Source organism: Phodopus roborovskii, unplaced genomic scaffold (assembly GCF_943737965.1).
Source record: "Phodopus roborovskii unplaced genomic scaffold, PHOROB, whole genome shotgun sequence".
Taxonomy (NCBI): domain Eukaryota; kingdom Metazoa; phylum Chordata; class Mammalia; order Rodentia; family Cricetidae; genus Phodopus; species Phodopus roborovskii.
This window is the reverse complement of record NW_026125052.1, coordinates 16,498,185-16,513,968: the sequence shown is the minus strand read 5'-3', so window position 1 is coordinate 16,513,968 and position 15,784 is coordinate 16,498,185. Positions and strand designations below refer to the sequence as shown.

The following is a 15,784-nucleotide window of genomic DNA, read 5'->3' as shown; positions in this document are numbered from 1 at the left end:
TGCAGACAAGTCTGACAGGAAACCAGTCTACTTGCCAGGAGGAAAGGGAGAGTATTTTATTTCAGAGGGACATGAGCCTCCTATGAGCTCTTTAAGTCATTTCAAGTCAATCCCAAGAGTCCCCTCAAGAAATTCAAGCGTTATGTAGAGGACAGTAATTCTCATGAAATAGGAAGATTGGCCAGGGCAAGCCTGAGGGGATGTTCCCACACGGAACCACAGCACCCTCTGCTGGTAGCTCATGGGTATCATGGAAGGAACCAGGGGCCCAGTGGATGGACAGAGGCAGTGGGAATCCCTGGAGAGGCTTTCCTGTGGTTCTGCTTCACTCAAGCCACCATGGAGAAGTGGTTCAACAGCAAATGTACACACAACAGGTTGGCCAGACCGCCTATGAAGGTGGGTAGTCTGAATGCTCACACATGACCACCATGTCCCTTAGTCACCAGAGTATGGCACCAGGGTCTGCAACTTTAGAAAGAGGTCAAAGTACCTGTATTTTTAATAATTTCTTGACATGGTAAAAGAATTTTACATTACAATCCAAGGGTGGTGGGGTGAGGAGGGGCAGCAGAACAATCAAACAAAAAGGGAAGCTGAGAAACACGTGGTGGGAGGAGGAAGGGGTTTAGCTGGAAGGGATCTGAGGGGTGGGTTGGAGTACTGCCCAACTAAAATGCAATTGGTTTGTTACTGAGCACTATTCATGGGAAGAAAGCATCCTGACTCCTTTTCTATAGAATACTGGGAGTGAAAATGATGCATCCCAGGTGGAGTATGATTGGGAGTTGGAAGACAGAGGAATAAAAGCCAAATAGACACTGAGAGTCACTGGCAGGTTAACTGCAGACACCAACTCTCACTTAAAAAGCTGGGGGTTGATGGGGTTAACACAAAAGCTGTAACAAGTGATATCTCTGCAAGATTCGAAAGAGGCAACTCTTCTATGGGTTTGACCTTCGCAGCATTATTACACACACACACACACACACACACACACACACACACACACACACACACACGCACGCACACGCACGCACGCGCGCATGTGTATGTGCAGACACATATACACATGAATTACTGCTTTCCCTGGAAGCACAATACTATAAATATGAGAAATATTTCCCAAAGGGAAAGCACAGCAAGGAGCAGCAGCCTCTGGACCTCACAGTTGCCCACACCCTATCCAACGCACAAGCTGGCCTGGGACAAGGGCAAGTGGGGAGCAGAGGGCCAGCTTTTGCATAACACCAAAAAGAACCTGAGTCACAGAGGGAAGGCCTTCATGAGCCCTCTGCTCCTAGGCTCTTGGTTCTCCTTCAACTTACCCTGGGCACCAACGGCTACATTATCAGAAGAGAGGGTGGGCCTGGGACGTGCCTGGGTGGATGACTAGACAACTGTCACCTGCTGAGGTGTTGTATGTGTGACAGGGGCTGAGGGGTAGTGGTGCAGGAAGGAAGGCTATGTTCTATAATGGAGAAAGAAGCATGTATACATGTCCCTATGCGTGTGTACGTGCGTACACATGTATATGTGAAAACCCCAGTTATAAAAACATCCAAAGGAGCTCTAGGGGTGCAGCTGAAGGCCTTAGGTATCCCTCGTCATGGTCAGGCTCAAGGTGGGATAGACAGAGGTGGAAAGCCGTAAGGCATCACCAGGGCAGCTGTGGTAGGGAGGACCTAAAGTCCCACATAAGCAAGAGACACTGGCCTTGTGACAGGAAGATGTCCCTTCCACCTACACTCCCCTAGTTCCTAAAAGACACCTAACACCTTCCCTATAGTTCCTCCAGCTTTTAACCAACTAATCATTGAAAGGAAGAAAACACAAAACTTAAAACAAGGGGAGGGTGGAGGGAAGAAGAAAACAAAACCCCCAGTTATCCTTGTGCCAGTATCTTGCACAAGCCTGGAGTTCTCCAGAAATTAAGACAGGATGGGGGTTGGGGAAGGAGATGCAAGAGTTCCTGAGGCCTGAAAAAAGAGGTAAACACATCACAGAACTAGGTGAGAGTTTCATTAGACTCTAACTAAAAACAGAGAGGTGTGATTACTATTTCCAGCCAGTTTCCCCATCACGATAGTCATGTAACAAACCAAGGCAATGTCGGTCTTGAGCCAGACTCACAGAGTCCCCTGGCCCTGGCCCCGGCCTCAGTACAGTGTCTCTGCATTGCTGCTCCGGGGCCGTTTGATTTTCTCAATATTCTTCAGGATCATGTCATGTAGAGTGACCTGGGAAAAAAAAGGTCAGGGAATCACTCATTTCACCTCTACAGCACTCAGCGTACTCTATCACCCAACCACTGAAAGGGGGCAAACTACCTCCTAGATTCCCTAAGCTGCTCCAATATTAACCACACCAAGAAGTCCTTCAATGTGCTGCTGCCTCATTTACTGCTAAAAATCTTTTTTGTAGCCACTAATCTATTCCCATTTCAGAAAAAGAAACTAAAGCCTGAGCTTGAACATGATCAAGATCACTTTCCAGGCTGTAGAGATGGCTCAGCAGCCAGGAACATGAATTGCTCTTGCAGAGGGCCAGAACTGAGTGCCCAGTACCTATGTCAGGCAACTCCCAATTGCCACTAACTCTAGCTCCAGGAAATCTGACACCTTCTTCTAATAACCCCAGGTACATACATTCTTATACGTCCACACACTGACACACAGACATGGTTTAAATTAAAAAAAAAAAAATCAGCTGGTTATGGTGGCACACATCTTTTATCACAGCACTTGGGAGACAAGTGGATCTCTGAGTCTTACACCAACACAGTGAGCTCCAGGCCAGCCTGGGCTACAAAGTGAGACCCTGCCTAAAAAACAACAAAGTACAACAAACAAATCATTCATTACATGAGGACTTTGGTTACAAAGCCATCTTTCTGATTCCAAGACCCATGCTTAACCATCCATATGCTGTATACACACCACCACACACACACCAGATAGAGCAGAAACACCCAGCTAGACTCCTCAAGGAGTTCATGTTCTCCACACAGAGCTGATGAATAACACCCTGGCCATTCCACTCATTTTATTCTGAACCCAGTTTTTAAGGAATCACCACATAACTAAGAGGAGCCAGGGCACCTAAGGGCAGGGACTGACTTTACTCACATACTGATTCCTCAGTTCTGAGATGATGAGACGGAGGCTGATGTATTCTTTCTCATCGATCTCTGTGACAGTGCGGCGATAGTCCTCCTGTATGGGAATAGGGGAGGCTAGTCTTCCAAGGCCCAAAGCCCATAGACAGCTCACCCCTAAATGCCCTACCTATCCTTCCACCCCGCCTCAGACCCCCAAACCCCTACTTACCACGTGGGGATATTTAGCTATTTTAGAAACCAATTTGGCTCTTGTAATATAATATCTGGAAGGAGGAAAAAAGAGAAGCAGCTGAAGGGGACCCTAACATGTTTCCCACTTCATCAACACAATTCCTGGGCCCAGCCCAAGCAGCTGTACCTAGAAATCTGGTCCAGATAAGATGCAGCTTCACTCTCAACAGTTCTTAGTTCTGCAACTGTTTCCTCCTGTGGGGAAGAACAGGTGAGTCACGTTACTCTACAGCGGCACCGAAGAAAACAGACAAAGCAGGGAAGCAGTTCCCAGTCTGCAGTGCAGGCACATTACCTGAATAGACACCCCGAAGTTGTTCCCGTCTTCTATTCTGGGAATCAAGAGCTGTACCCACATTTTCACCTAGAGGATAAGAAGGCAAAATACATGTAGAAGGACCTTGGTCTTTCCTACTAAAGCCACGAATTACATGATGCTTGTTGCTGGGGACAGATGCCAGAAACAAAGGAATCAAGAGACTTAGCCTGCCACCCCTCACCCATCATTCCATAGTTCAAGTGTATTAGGGTTCAGTCATAGGTCACTAGCCTCTGCCTCACCGTATTACATTTCTCGATCAGCAGCCGAATCTCAGGTTTTACTTTCTCAATTATGTCCACCAGCTGCTGGTTACTTTTCAGCATCCCATTGGGCATCACAAACACCTTGGTTCCTAGAAGATACGTCAAGGTCACATGTTCAGGCAGTAGAAAAGTGAAAGCACCCTCCATCTTTTCCTCTTCCCTAGACCTAGAAGATGTAGTAATCTTTGCCTTTTACCTTTTCACAAGCTAAATGACTCCACCGCCCCTTAATGCATCAGGTAACCACTACTACTAGGTGGGGGTACATGACACAGAACATGGGACTTCTATGACAATTGTGAAGTGTGGCTTCTGCCTCCAAGCTCTCTCCATGGCATCTACACTTGGCAGACCCTCCTGGTGTACTAGAAGACTAGATAATGACCATTGTAGAAAGATGCCAAGTGTTGACTCTGGGAAATTAAATCAGACCTCACTTCTTGAGCTGGTGAAAACTAGAACCACCCTATACTTTGCAGGGCTGTCAGTCTAGACTAGGGGCAGCTCTCACCTTGGAAGGCCTCTTCACATTCATCCAACCTGCGCTTCTTGTAAGTGGGCTAAGAGTATAAAGAGGCAGGAATTAGCTTGCATTCAACACCACATACCCATTACAAGATACTATACAAGTGTAATTCCTTCCTGGGACCCATAGGCTACCTTCATTTCTGCATACATCTTTTAAAAGAGGTTCTTGCCACAAAGAAACTTTCATGCTAGCGAAAGGCCAAATTTACAACAAATAGCATACATTAGAAGAGCAGCTGAAGGGACTAGCAGAGCAGTTCACAGGTAGAGGCACTTACTAGCAAGCTTGACAAACTGAGTTCGAACCCTGGGACCAACACATCAGAAGGAAAAGAGCTGGTATGCTCCCTACCCACACAATAAATGTTTGTTTTTTGAAACAGTAGAGAAGCAAGGAAAATTCTACTTTTAAAAAAAGGAAGAAGAATGCATTCAAGGCAGGTAGAGAAAGTTTGAGGGAGCATGAGCAAATCTGTTGATTCTAAAACAGACAATATTCAATCAACAAACTCTATATGCTAGAAGTAATGTTGGGAGCTAAGGACACAAGAAATTAAGAAGGTTCCTGCCTTAATTGCAGATTTATTTTGAAGGGATGATCCCAGTATGATCCCAGCCTTCAACTGACTATGTATCCCAAGGCTGGTCTTAACTCACAATTCTCCTTCCTCATACAAGTTGAGTACTAAGCCATCACACTCAGTCTAATTAGTTATAATTAAGATAGTTCTGAAAGCTAGTAATATAAATCAGTGGCACAGCATTTATACAGCATGTACAAGATCCTAGACTTAATCTCTAAGGGGGGGGGGGAGGAAATCACAAGAATTTAGACAACTATAGTATCACTGGTGTTATACCACAATGTAGACATGGAAATAATACAGTATAAGTATTAGCTGGCATAGTGGCATACACCTTTCATCCCAGTACTTAGACAGCAGGGGCAGGCAGATCTCAAAGAGTTTGAGGCTAACCTGGTATAGCCTACATAGGAAGTTCCAGGCTAGCCAGGGCTACATATAGTGAGACCCTGCCCCCAAAACAAAGCAAAGTTCAGATGCTAAAGAGACAGTAAAGGCAGCGACTGCAGCTATGCAGCAAGGATAGCTTCTCTTCCAACCATAAAAGACACAATACACTGAGCAAAAACTCTTACTCAGAAACCTGGGAAAAGCCAGGTAGCTGATGAAAAACAAAACAAAACAAAAACCCACCACCACCAACAACAAAAATATAGCTAGTTTAGACCTAATTAAATTCAAGCTAGCACTGGGAACAGCACTAACACACTCACCTTGCTAAAAATGAAACCAAAGGTCCAAAAAGTAGTATTCTGGAGTCACAATACCTAAAACAGAACCCCAGATCCCACAAGCAAAGCCCACATCCTCTGTACATCCCGAGGCTTACCGAGAAATAAAATACTAAAAACACAAACATAAATGCAAGACACTCACACCATCCAGTCCATCGTGGCTATTGGTGAGGAGAATGGGGTCAGGGACTGGGAGATTCATGTCTGAGTGGATCTGAGTTAGGTCATGGATATTTAGGATTGGTTCCTGAAAGAGAGGCATTCACCCCAAAACAGTATTAGTGTAAGTTTAAAAAAACAAAGAAGCAAGAAGAGAGATAGAAGTATTTGTGAAAAAAAAAAAAGAAAAGAAAAAAAAAGAAACAAGTTCCTTATAGTACACAACAGAACAGAATCATCACACAATCTGCCCCATTTGTCTTGGAGACAAAGGTCATTTAAAGAAATAAAAACGTCCCTCACCTTCAAAAAACTATCAAGTTCTAATAACTTCTTTGGGAAAAAATTTGCCACCAAGTCTTCTGCCTAGACAGAGAAAATACACAAGAATAAATAAACGTGGGGTGCAGCCCCTATGACAATCTCTTTTGGGGAGACCCCCAGGTACTAACAAATACTTTCTCCTCCTTTACAACACTCACCTCACTTGTGATCCGCTCCCTGAAAGAATCAACCTAAAAACAACAAAGAGAGCAATTCAATACCTGGTAACACAAGGACGGGGAACCCAAATCCAGCTGTCTCTCCCTCACCTTGGAATTGTAATGAGAAGGTGAGAGGCCCCCAGACTGCAAATACTTTATTTTCTTGAGGATCCACTTCTCCATCTCAGGAGAGGAATATCGGGGCCAGCACCTGTCAGTCTCCCCCTTCCTCTTATCCCTTTCTACCCCCTCCCTCCTTTTGTCCCCTCCCTCCCTCCCTCCGGTTGTCTGAAACCCTCTGAATTTGATAAGCAGACAGAAGTCAAACTGGAAGAGGTGAGCTCACAAACGTGGCAACTCCCACCTAGACCTGGCCTTTCCTACGCAGTAGGCCAGCCTCCAAAGGCAGGGTCAGTGGCAGCGTCCGGGGGCGGGGACGCGGCTGGGCCGGGGGACTTCCACCTGTCACTAGCCTAAAGCACTGAGTTTAGCACGTGTCCGCAGAGAACCTGGTGCGCTCCATTGCCAGAAGCAGGGCAGAAAGCCACCCTATATCGTCTTTTCCAATGCCGTCTCCAGGCATGGGGGGGCTGGGTTGAGCCGAGCGGAAGCTCAGAACTGCTGTCCCCAGGGAGACAAAGACGACATGGGGAGTGGGGAGAAGGCCCGACTGCTGGGGGTTCGAATGGAGGGATGAGGAGGCCCGGAGCTGTGCCGCTACCTTGAGCTTCACTTCCTGATCCACCTTCAGCAACGAGGCCATGGCCGGGCAGGGCCGTGTCCGCTCCGCTGGGTGCTGGAGGTGCTGTGGACTCCGGGGAGGGCGCCGGGGGGGCCTGAGGAATCTCCACTGCCCTCGGGACCCGGCCGCCCTCGGTGGCTTGCTCACCGCTTGCTCGTTCCCTCCCTCCGTGCCGGCCGGCCACCCGCCCGCCTGCCGCCTGCTGCCTGCTAGCTCTCTCGCTCGCCCTCCCGGCTTTCGCCGCTCACGCCGGAAGTTACGTCACAGCCAATCGCCGGGACTCCGGCGCGGAGTAGCACGTGCCCCGCGCAGCCGCTCTGATGCTCGGCCCTACAGGTTCCTGATGGGGCTCTTAGAGCTCCGGTCCTTGCGCCTTGTGGTAGCAAACCTGGGTCAGCGATGCTGACACCCAGGCTTTCCGGAGACTCAAGAGTGATGTCTCCTATTGTTCCGGAACTCGACTTCACCGTGGGACCTCGTGTGCCGCGGCTTCTTAAAAGAGTAGCCGTCGCGCCCTAGTGACGTTGACTGAAGAAGCCCGCGGCCCCGTTCCCTAGTTGAGCGTTCCGGGTTGACTCCCTGACTCCCGCCTCCCATTCCTTTTTCCCTCCGGCTAGTACCAAACAGAAGACAAGTTCCATTGCACCGTTCTTTCTTGGTACAGTTATAAACACGCAGGCCTCAGATATCAATACCCGAGGGACAAACTCGCGCCCAGAGGGTGATTGTGGTTTACCTAAGGCAACACATTGGTTCCCGTGACTTCACTAGAATCAAACCTTCCCAGTTCTAGGGTAAAATTGTTATCATTTCCTAATGGAATTCGTTCACCAATTTATTCTCTTAGTATGGGTTATTCAAGGCAAGAAAGTGGAGCAGAGTTCTGTGCTAGGTCACAGAACGGTGTTACACAGAGACTAGAAATACATGTTCGTGTGAGTAGGTTGATCTTTATAAAAAATTAGCTTTAGTCAAGTTTAATCCAATTTATATTACAATGTGTCAACTCCTTGTGTTTGGATTTCTAATTCACTGGATGGAAAATGGATGACGCAGCAGGTATTAAGGCGCTAACGAAGTAAATTCAATCTATTAGACACACATGCTGTGAGAAGCAACCACTGCTAGTTGTCTTCTGACCTCTGTGCACATATGAGCAAGCATGCCAGCACACACACATACACAATGTAACAAAGCAACCACAGAAGCTATGACGCATTGTATTACTACTCAAAAGCAACATGTAGCCATTGGCTTCTCTAAGGAAGGAAACAGCTCTGGGAAACTGAAAGTGAATAATCCACTTAAGGTTTCTGGTTGTCGGTCATTAATGCTTCATATTGGGACAAACCCTGAAAGAAAAGTGACAATAAAATTACAAATTTCGATAATAAGAACAAAGAAATGGTAAGTAGAAGACAGCAAGAATCTATTTTAGATAGTCCTTTCCCACTTAATAAGTGCAAATGCCCCATTCTACCAGCCTTGCTCGCTCATTTCTACCAGGTCATCTTTCACACTACTTTCTGTTAATACATCTCTAGTAAATTCCCATGTTACTGGTTACTTGACGTCAAGAATTCGCTCCCAAATTAACTTCATCCAATTTTAGGCATGCCACTATTCTATGTGTCTGTTAGAATTCTAACTTCAACGTTACTGTTTGTGCTTATCGAAATAATGGCTTTGTTCCCAAGTAATGGTTTTATCTTCGGATAGGCTGTGAGAAGCTACTTTCCTCCTCCCTTCCCAAATGTTTAATATAGCGATCCATCAATTTATTTACTGAGAAAACAATTATAAATTCTTGTGTGCTAGAAAGTCATGGTATTGAGGATGATTGGCCTTACTTTAAAATCATGTCCACAAGTCTCAAGCAAATGTATAATACCATCTGAGCTCTTTCTCCATGTTTGTGATAAATTTTCTCATAGTCCAATGATTCTTAAAACCACCTCCACTCACCTCCATTTTATGGTGTTGGACCATTTGTCCTTGAAAAAACAGCAGCAAACGAATTGTACCTTATCACCTGGCCTGGTTAGATTTTTTTGTTGTTTTTGTTATCGAGTCAAGGTCATTTGGAAAGAGGGTTCAATTGAGAAAATGTGTCCATTAGATTGGCCCATAGGCAAGCCCGTGGGGCACTCCTACCGCTCTGCAGGGTTACTCTGTGTAATAGTCCTGGCTGCCCTGGAATTCATGCTGTAGATCAGGCTGGCCTTGAACTCACAGATAGGCCTGCCTCTGCCTCTCAAGTGCTGGGATTAAAGGCAGGCACCAACACCATCTGGCTATGGGGCACTTTCTTGATTGATGATTGATTTGGAAAGGCCCTGGCTGCTATGGGCAGTGCCATCCCTGAGCAGGTAGTCCTGGGGTGTATAAGAAAACAAACTGAGCAAGCCAGGAGGAACAATCCAAAAGCAACATTCTTCTATAGTTTCTGCTATAGTTCCCACCTCCAAGTTCCTGCCTAATTTCCCCTTCACGTTGGACTGAAAGATGAAATAAACTCTGGTGGTTCTCTTGGCTCTTCCCTTCTGATAATTACTGTATGAAATATAATAGAATTATTTTAAATTAATTAAATGTGAGTTTTCCTGACAATTCTGAAATATCCCAAGATCAAAACCAGAGATTCTGGCCCTAGAATAACCTAGTAAGGGCGCGATCACTCATTTGATGATTTTAATTTTTGAAGACATGAATGGACACCTTTAATGAAGTAAATGCTTGTGTTTCAGAGCAAACTAGATTTCAAATGTTACAAAATTGTAGTAATATTTAATTTTTTAAGTCAAGAAATAATCTGGTGGTGGGGGGCCATGTATTAATTAATGTAAGCAACTAAAAACATAGCCTAAATATACGCACTGAAAGACAAAAATAAATGCACTTAAGTTAAGGTTAACCATCCTACCAGCACCCTAGCCTTCCTCTCTCTGATAGGAGCACTACTTATCCTGAGTCTCCCACTGAGAGCTCTGCTTAACTCCCAAGTTGGGTGGGCCTGTGGCTGCATCTCTGATCAGGAAAGCAGTGATGGGCAGCTACATTGAGAGATGAAACAGGAACCCAGGAATTCAAGGGCAGGCAGAGTAACAAAGTAAGACCTGACCATTGTAACCATGTAATGGGACCCTAAAATATGGAAAAAGCATATCTTACAATTAGCATTTCTGCAGGAAGTCTCACAGGAGTCTGGGGGAGGAAACATCCCAAAGCCCACATCACTAATGAGAAAATGTCTCCAGGAAAAGACTTATCATTTCACAGCTGGAAAACGTATGTTTTTAAATACTTTTAAATGTTCATTTACTGGTGGCCCAGCTGCATGCCACAGTGTGCATATGGAAGTTGGAGGACAACTTGTGGGAGCTGGGTCTCTCCTTCTATCAATCTCGGATTCAGGCAAACATTGACAGCTGAGCCACTTCCCTAACCCCTGATATTAGCTCTCACTCAAAATCTCAAAATCTTCATATGCATATTTAACTTTGTTTCATCCTCTTTTTTGTTTGTTTGTTTATTGTGAGGAAAAAGGTCTTTCTCTGCCATTCTTGCCATCCTTGAGCTTGCTATGTAAACTAGGCTGGCCTTGAACTCACAGAGATCCACCTGCCTCTGTCTTCTGAGCACCGGGATTAAAAGCATGTGCCATCATGCGTGGCTTATTTTCTTTTTAGAACTTTACTTATTAGTATTGTGGGTGTGTGCGTATGTACACCTGGGGGAGGGGTTCAGCTGCTACAGTGTACTTAGGACCTGAGGCAAAAGGGTAGTGAGTTTAGGCTAGCCTTGGCTGTATAGTGAGCCCTTATCTTAAAAAACATGAAGTAGGTGACTGGGCTCAGTGGTTTGGAGTACTGGATTCTCTTCCAGAGTACATACATGGGTTCGATTCCCAGCACCCACATGTCGGCTCACAACTGTCTATAACTCCAGTTCCACAGGATACAAAATCCTCTTCTAGCTTCCACTTGACACCAGGTCTGTTCATGCTGTCCAGACATATATAGTGCACATACACACATGCAGGCAAAATACCCATACACCTAAAAATAAAAAACAGATCTCTTAAAAGAGAGTCTACACAAAGGTAGATTAAGTGTAGGGGTGTACATCTTTAGTCCCAGCACTAGGGAGGCAGAGACAGGCAGACATCTGTGAGTTTGAGGCCAGCCTATCTTCTACCTGGCAAGTTCCAGGACAGGCAAGGCTACATGGTGAAACCCTGTATCAGATTGATAGATAGACAAGACACACAGACAGATAAATATGTATGTACATAGGTACATACATAGATACATACACACATAGACAGACAGATGATTAAAAACAAAAGCAAGTGCGACAACAAAAGAGCCCTGTTCTGATTGGCAGCCGGCCTCAGTGGAGATTTCTTCGTTTCCTTTACTAGTTCTTGCCCCTCCACTTCACTTCCGGGCATCATGTTGCTGCAGTCCTACTAACATTCCCGCCCTGCCTCTCAGAAATAACATGACCAAAACAGAACTCCAACTCTGTTATTTTCCTCTTGTCCATCTCAGGTACCTCACTGCTCAAACAAAAAAACCTAATTAGCCACCTGACTCCTCTGTCCCTCATCTTCCTGCATTCAGTCTGTCAGTGGGGCCTATCAGCCTCTCTGCCTCTCCCGGCTAAGGAGCTGTCATTCTTTCCTGGGATTTTACAATCGGTTCCTATCTGGTCTCTACATTTCCATTCTTGTCACCTTCCCACTTTTCTTTTCTCTGTTGAGTACCCAAAATTATGTTTTTATTCTTGTTGTTTGGAGGCAGGGCCTCTTATACAACTCACACTGACCCCAAATTTACTAAGTAGCTGAGAATGACCTTGAACTTCTGATACTCCAGTCTCTGCCTCCCAAGTGCTGGCATTATAAGCATGTACCCGCACACCTGTGTTGGATAGCTTTACGTCAACTAGACACAACCTACAGTAATCAGAGAGGAGGGAGCATCAATTGAGAAAATGCCTTTGTAAGAAAGGCATACCCGGTGGTCATTCTCTTGATTAGTAATTGATGTGAGAGTGTTGTTTTGAACAAAATGTCAATCATTCCGATTTTACCAACAAAGACTGGGGAGCCAGAGGCTGGGGTAAAAACCTGCTAGCTCAGAGAGGCAGAGAAAACATCCAGCTTATCTTCCTCCTTCACCAACATCCCAGACCTCCTTCTCCTCTATGTCTCCCCAAACTCCCCAAACTCAGCGTGCGGTGAGTCTATCAATCCTCTTGACTCCCTCTTACTCTCCATGGTTTTTTTCTTAATCATCAGTCTTATATTCACTGTCAACAGGTTGCTTGCTCTCAGTCCTTGACCAATCGTTGACTTTAGTTAATCCTGTTTATAATATTCACGAAGAAAGCTCTTAGATTAAAGGTGTGTGCTAGAGCAGAGCCACCCCACAACTGGAAACAGGTTTTTCAGTAAACAACACAATCTTGGGTTCACAGTGTCACAGTGTGATCCAATATACGGTAACATAACATCCCCGCCCCTTTGACTAAGTAAGAAGGAAAGGTTTTAACTCTAACACAGTAAAACTATTTACAGTAATGAAACTAACTCCACCAAGCTTTCTACAATGTCCTGCTTGGTTGTATTTGACAGTTTTAGGATTAAGTATTTTTGAGTTCAAAGTTCTGTGTTTGGTGGCAATCCTGGCTAGGTAGAATACAACAGTCTAGTCAAAGTAGCCCACGGTTTGTACAGACCCTGGCAGGCACTAGCCTGGGGCTCTGAGCAGGCATGTCAAGCCTGCCAGCCAGAGGTGGGTGATACCACTTGCCCAACTTACTATTTTTCTTGGGACATTTTCTCTTGATGAGCCATCATTTTTCTTCAGAAGTTTCACTTGTCCAGTGGTCTCTAGATTCCTTAGTTGGATGTTTTTATTGTCCTGGAAAGATAAAAGCAAAAGCCTGCTCCAACCTTAAATCTGGGGGTTCCCTTTTTGGTGGGTTATATCTTTCCTAATGCAAAATGTTTTTTTGTTTGTTTGTTTGTTTTTTGTTTTTTGGCAACAGTAAAAGTATTAACTTTCAATTAAAAAATTCTTTTGAAAATTTGAAACTAAATATACCTTAGTATGTGTGGGTAATTATACCCATATTCTCTTTTTATATAAATTCAAGGTTTAAGTGTATTTACTTTTAGATCACAAAAGACATTTATTTTGAATTCCAGCCTGCCTTTGGCAAGTGGCTTTTAAATTTAAATCACTGTAATTCTTATTTGCCCACCTCTCCTTCCCAACTGTTGGGATTAAAGGTCTATACCGTCCAAGTGCTGGGGTTAAAGGTGTGAACCACAGCTTGGCTATGGATTCTCTCTTTTTTTTTTTTTTTGGCTATGGATTCTTTATAACAGTTGTTCTCATAGGGTTGTCCTGGTTTAATTTGGGTTTCCATTTCCCCTTATTTTTTTAGTGTTAGGGGTAAATTTTCAATTTTTTTTTCAAATGTGTAATCTATCATTCTTGTTGATTTGCTCTGTATTTGTTCCCTGGAAAGTTTTAATAGTCTAGTCTTAATTAAACATGATGTTAATTTGTTGACTGTCTCATTATCTTCAGACATTTTGTCTGTATTACCTTATGAAATACCTAAAATTTGACATCTTTGCTAAATTTTGCTAGGTTTTGCCATTTCATTCATGACTCCCAGTTATCTGCCATTTAGTGGTTTTGCATTTTGATGACCATATAGCTACACATTGCACACACACACACACACACACACACACACACACACACACACACACACACACAGCATGGGCTGGAGCAGATAGAGATTTTCTTTTGGTTTCCCTAGTTGTTCATTTTAGATAGCTATTGGTGCTGTGCTGATTTTGTGGCTCCTGCCTCAGTACTGACCATTCCGACACACTCACCCCCTCCCTAACCCTGCTCAAATATTTTATCCTAGCTCCAAATCACTCCAACTTTAAGAGATTTAGAAAACAAGTTCAAACTGTAGTAAACCTTTGAATTTACTTAAGACATTTAAAATCTCTTAGCTGTGTTATTAAGGCCCAACAAAAATATCCTTTTTATATAAGAAGAAAACTCAAAAGTCGATGTCCAAAATGGTGTGGGCCATGTGGCAATCTACACTCTGACATGGAATGAAGACATGTGGTTTCAGAGAATACATTTTTCATTTCATGCCAGTAAGGCAAGTATGGCATTGGTAAATTATCTTTGGAAAACATTATTATTATTTCCTTTAATTTTTTTATGCCTGATCAAATGAAAGGCATTTGTTAATTTTTATAAATTAGTTTGGAATGAATGACCAAGCTATTTAGTGAACTATAAATTCGAGCTGGGCACTGGAGGAGCATGCCTTCAGTCCCAACACTTGGGAGGCAGAGGCACATGGATTTCTGTGAGTTCAAGGCCAGCCTGGTGCCTGGTCTACACAGCAAGCTCCACGACAGGCTCCAAAACTACACAAAGAAACCCTGTCTTGAAAAACCGAAAACCAAACCAAAACAAAAAACTATCACCTCTCTTTATTCAGGGGGCCTCTCCTGTTCAAATTAAATCTTTATCAATCTTGGTAGTATCCACAGCTTTTCTTCTCCAGTGGAAACAAGGCAAAACTTCTTTCCCAACACAACACATATCCCAGTGTCCATTCTGAGGTGAACCCATCTTTAAGATACACAGGCTGATTTAATTCAGCAGTTTTTCTACTATCCAATGTTGCTGTAGTCATTGTTCCTTTCTCATTAGCATGTAAAAAATTTAAAGTTAGGCTTGGAGAGATGGCTCAGAGGCTAAGAGCATTGGCTGCTCTTTCAGCAACCATATGGTAGCTCAAAACCATCTATAATGAGATCTGGTACCCTCTTCTGACATGTAGGCATACCCACTGGCAGAACACTATATGCTTAATAAATAAATCTTTAAAAATTGAAGTTAGTAAAGCACTATGCAATCTATTTCTGGAGGTTTTTATTGCACCTTTTTGTTTACTAAGCATATGTTGTAAAGTGTGATAAGCTTTTTCTACAACTGCCTGTCTTGTAGGGTTTTGTGGTATACCTGTAATATGCTTTATACTGTAACATGCAGAAAACCTGTTTCATTTTACTAGAAGCATATGCTGGAGTATTCCACCATGTTTGCCATTATAACTGAGGATCAGGTTCCAATATTACTGTTGCCAAATCTTTCTAGTCTTGGGGAATAATTTTTATTTATTTCGTTTTTTGTGAGACAGGGTTTCTCCAGGTAACAGCCTTGACAGGCGTTGTTAAGTAGTCTGGGGTAACCTCGAGCTTGCTATGTAGCCCAGGCTAGCCTAAAAGCACTCCTTCTGCCTTTGCCTCCCAGGTTCAGGGATTCTAAGCAAGTGTCAATACGCTCTGCCTTTTTATCATATCTCTTCCCTCTTCCTTAGATGGTCTCCCAGACAACAGAGCCCTCCTGACTTTCTCCATGGACACTGTTCCGCTTGCCCTACCTTCACTTATTCCCACCACATCATCTTTTATATACCTAGTACTCGTCCAGCCATTTGCTAGGACTGCTGGCCCAAGTACCACCAGCCAGATAGCCTAGAGAGAGAGAGAAACT

General features: G+C 44.1%; 1 protein-coding gene across 2 annotated transcripts; it reads right to left on the bottom strand.

Annotated features, from left to right (window-relative positions):
• Nucleotides 1-472: 472 nt before the first annotated feature.
• Nucleotides 473-7,429, bottom strand: Psme3 (proteasome activator subunit 3). Of its 2 annotated transcripts, none has more exons than XM_051177444.1 (11): nucleotides 7,149-7,429; nucleotides 6,425-6,457; nucleotides 6,246-6,308; nucleotides 5,926-6,030; nucleotides 4,449-4,497; nucleotides 3,914-4,026; nucleotides 3,648-3,716; nucleotides 3,480-3,547; nucleotides 3,330-3,384; nucleotides 3,129-3,215; nucleotides 473-2,240 (listed from the first exon to the last, which is right to left on the bottom strand). In XM_051177444.1, exons 1-11 carry the CDS (start codon nucleotides 7,188-7,190, stop codon nucleotides 2,160-2,162), a joined length of 765 nt encoding a protein of 254 aa, XP_051033401.1. In that variant the 5' UTR covers nucleotides 7,191-7,429; the 3' UTR covers nucleotides 473-2,159. The 2 variants fall into 2 exon arrangements, with proteins under 2 accessions (XP_051033401.1, XP_051033392.1); XM_051177435.1 differs by lacking the exon at nucleotides 7,149-7,429 and adding an exon at nucleotides 6,536-6,625.
• Nucleotides 7,430-15,784: the final 8,355 nt, after the last annotated feature.

Coding starts and splice junctions, on each gene's coding strand:
- Psme3 (XM_051177435.1), bottom strand. CDS start 6,610: ATGGAGAAGTGGATCCTCAAGAAAATAAAGTATTTGCAGTCTGGGGGC. Junction 6,458..6,535: donor CTTCTCATTACAATTCCAAG/GTGAGGGAGAGA, acceptor TGTTGTTTTTAG/GTTGATTCTTTCAGGGAGCG. Junction 4,498..5,925: donor GCCACGATGGACTGGATGGT/GTGAGTGTCTTG, acceptor TTATACTCTTAG/CCCACTTACAAGAAGCGCAG.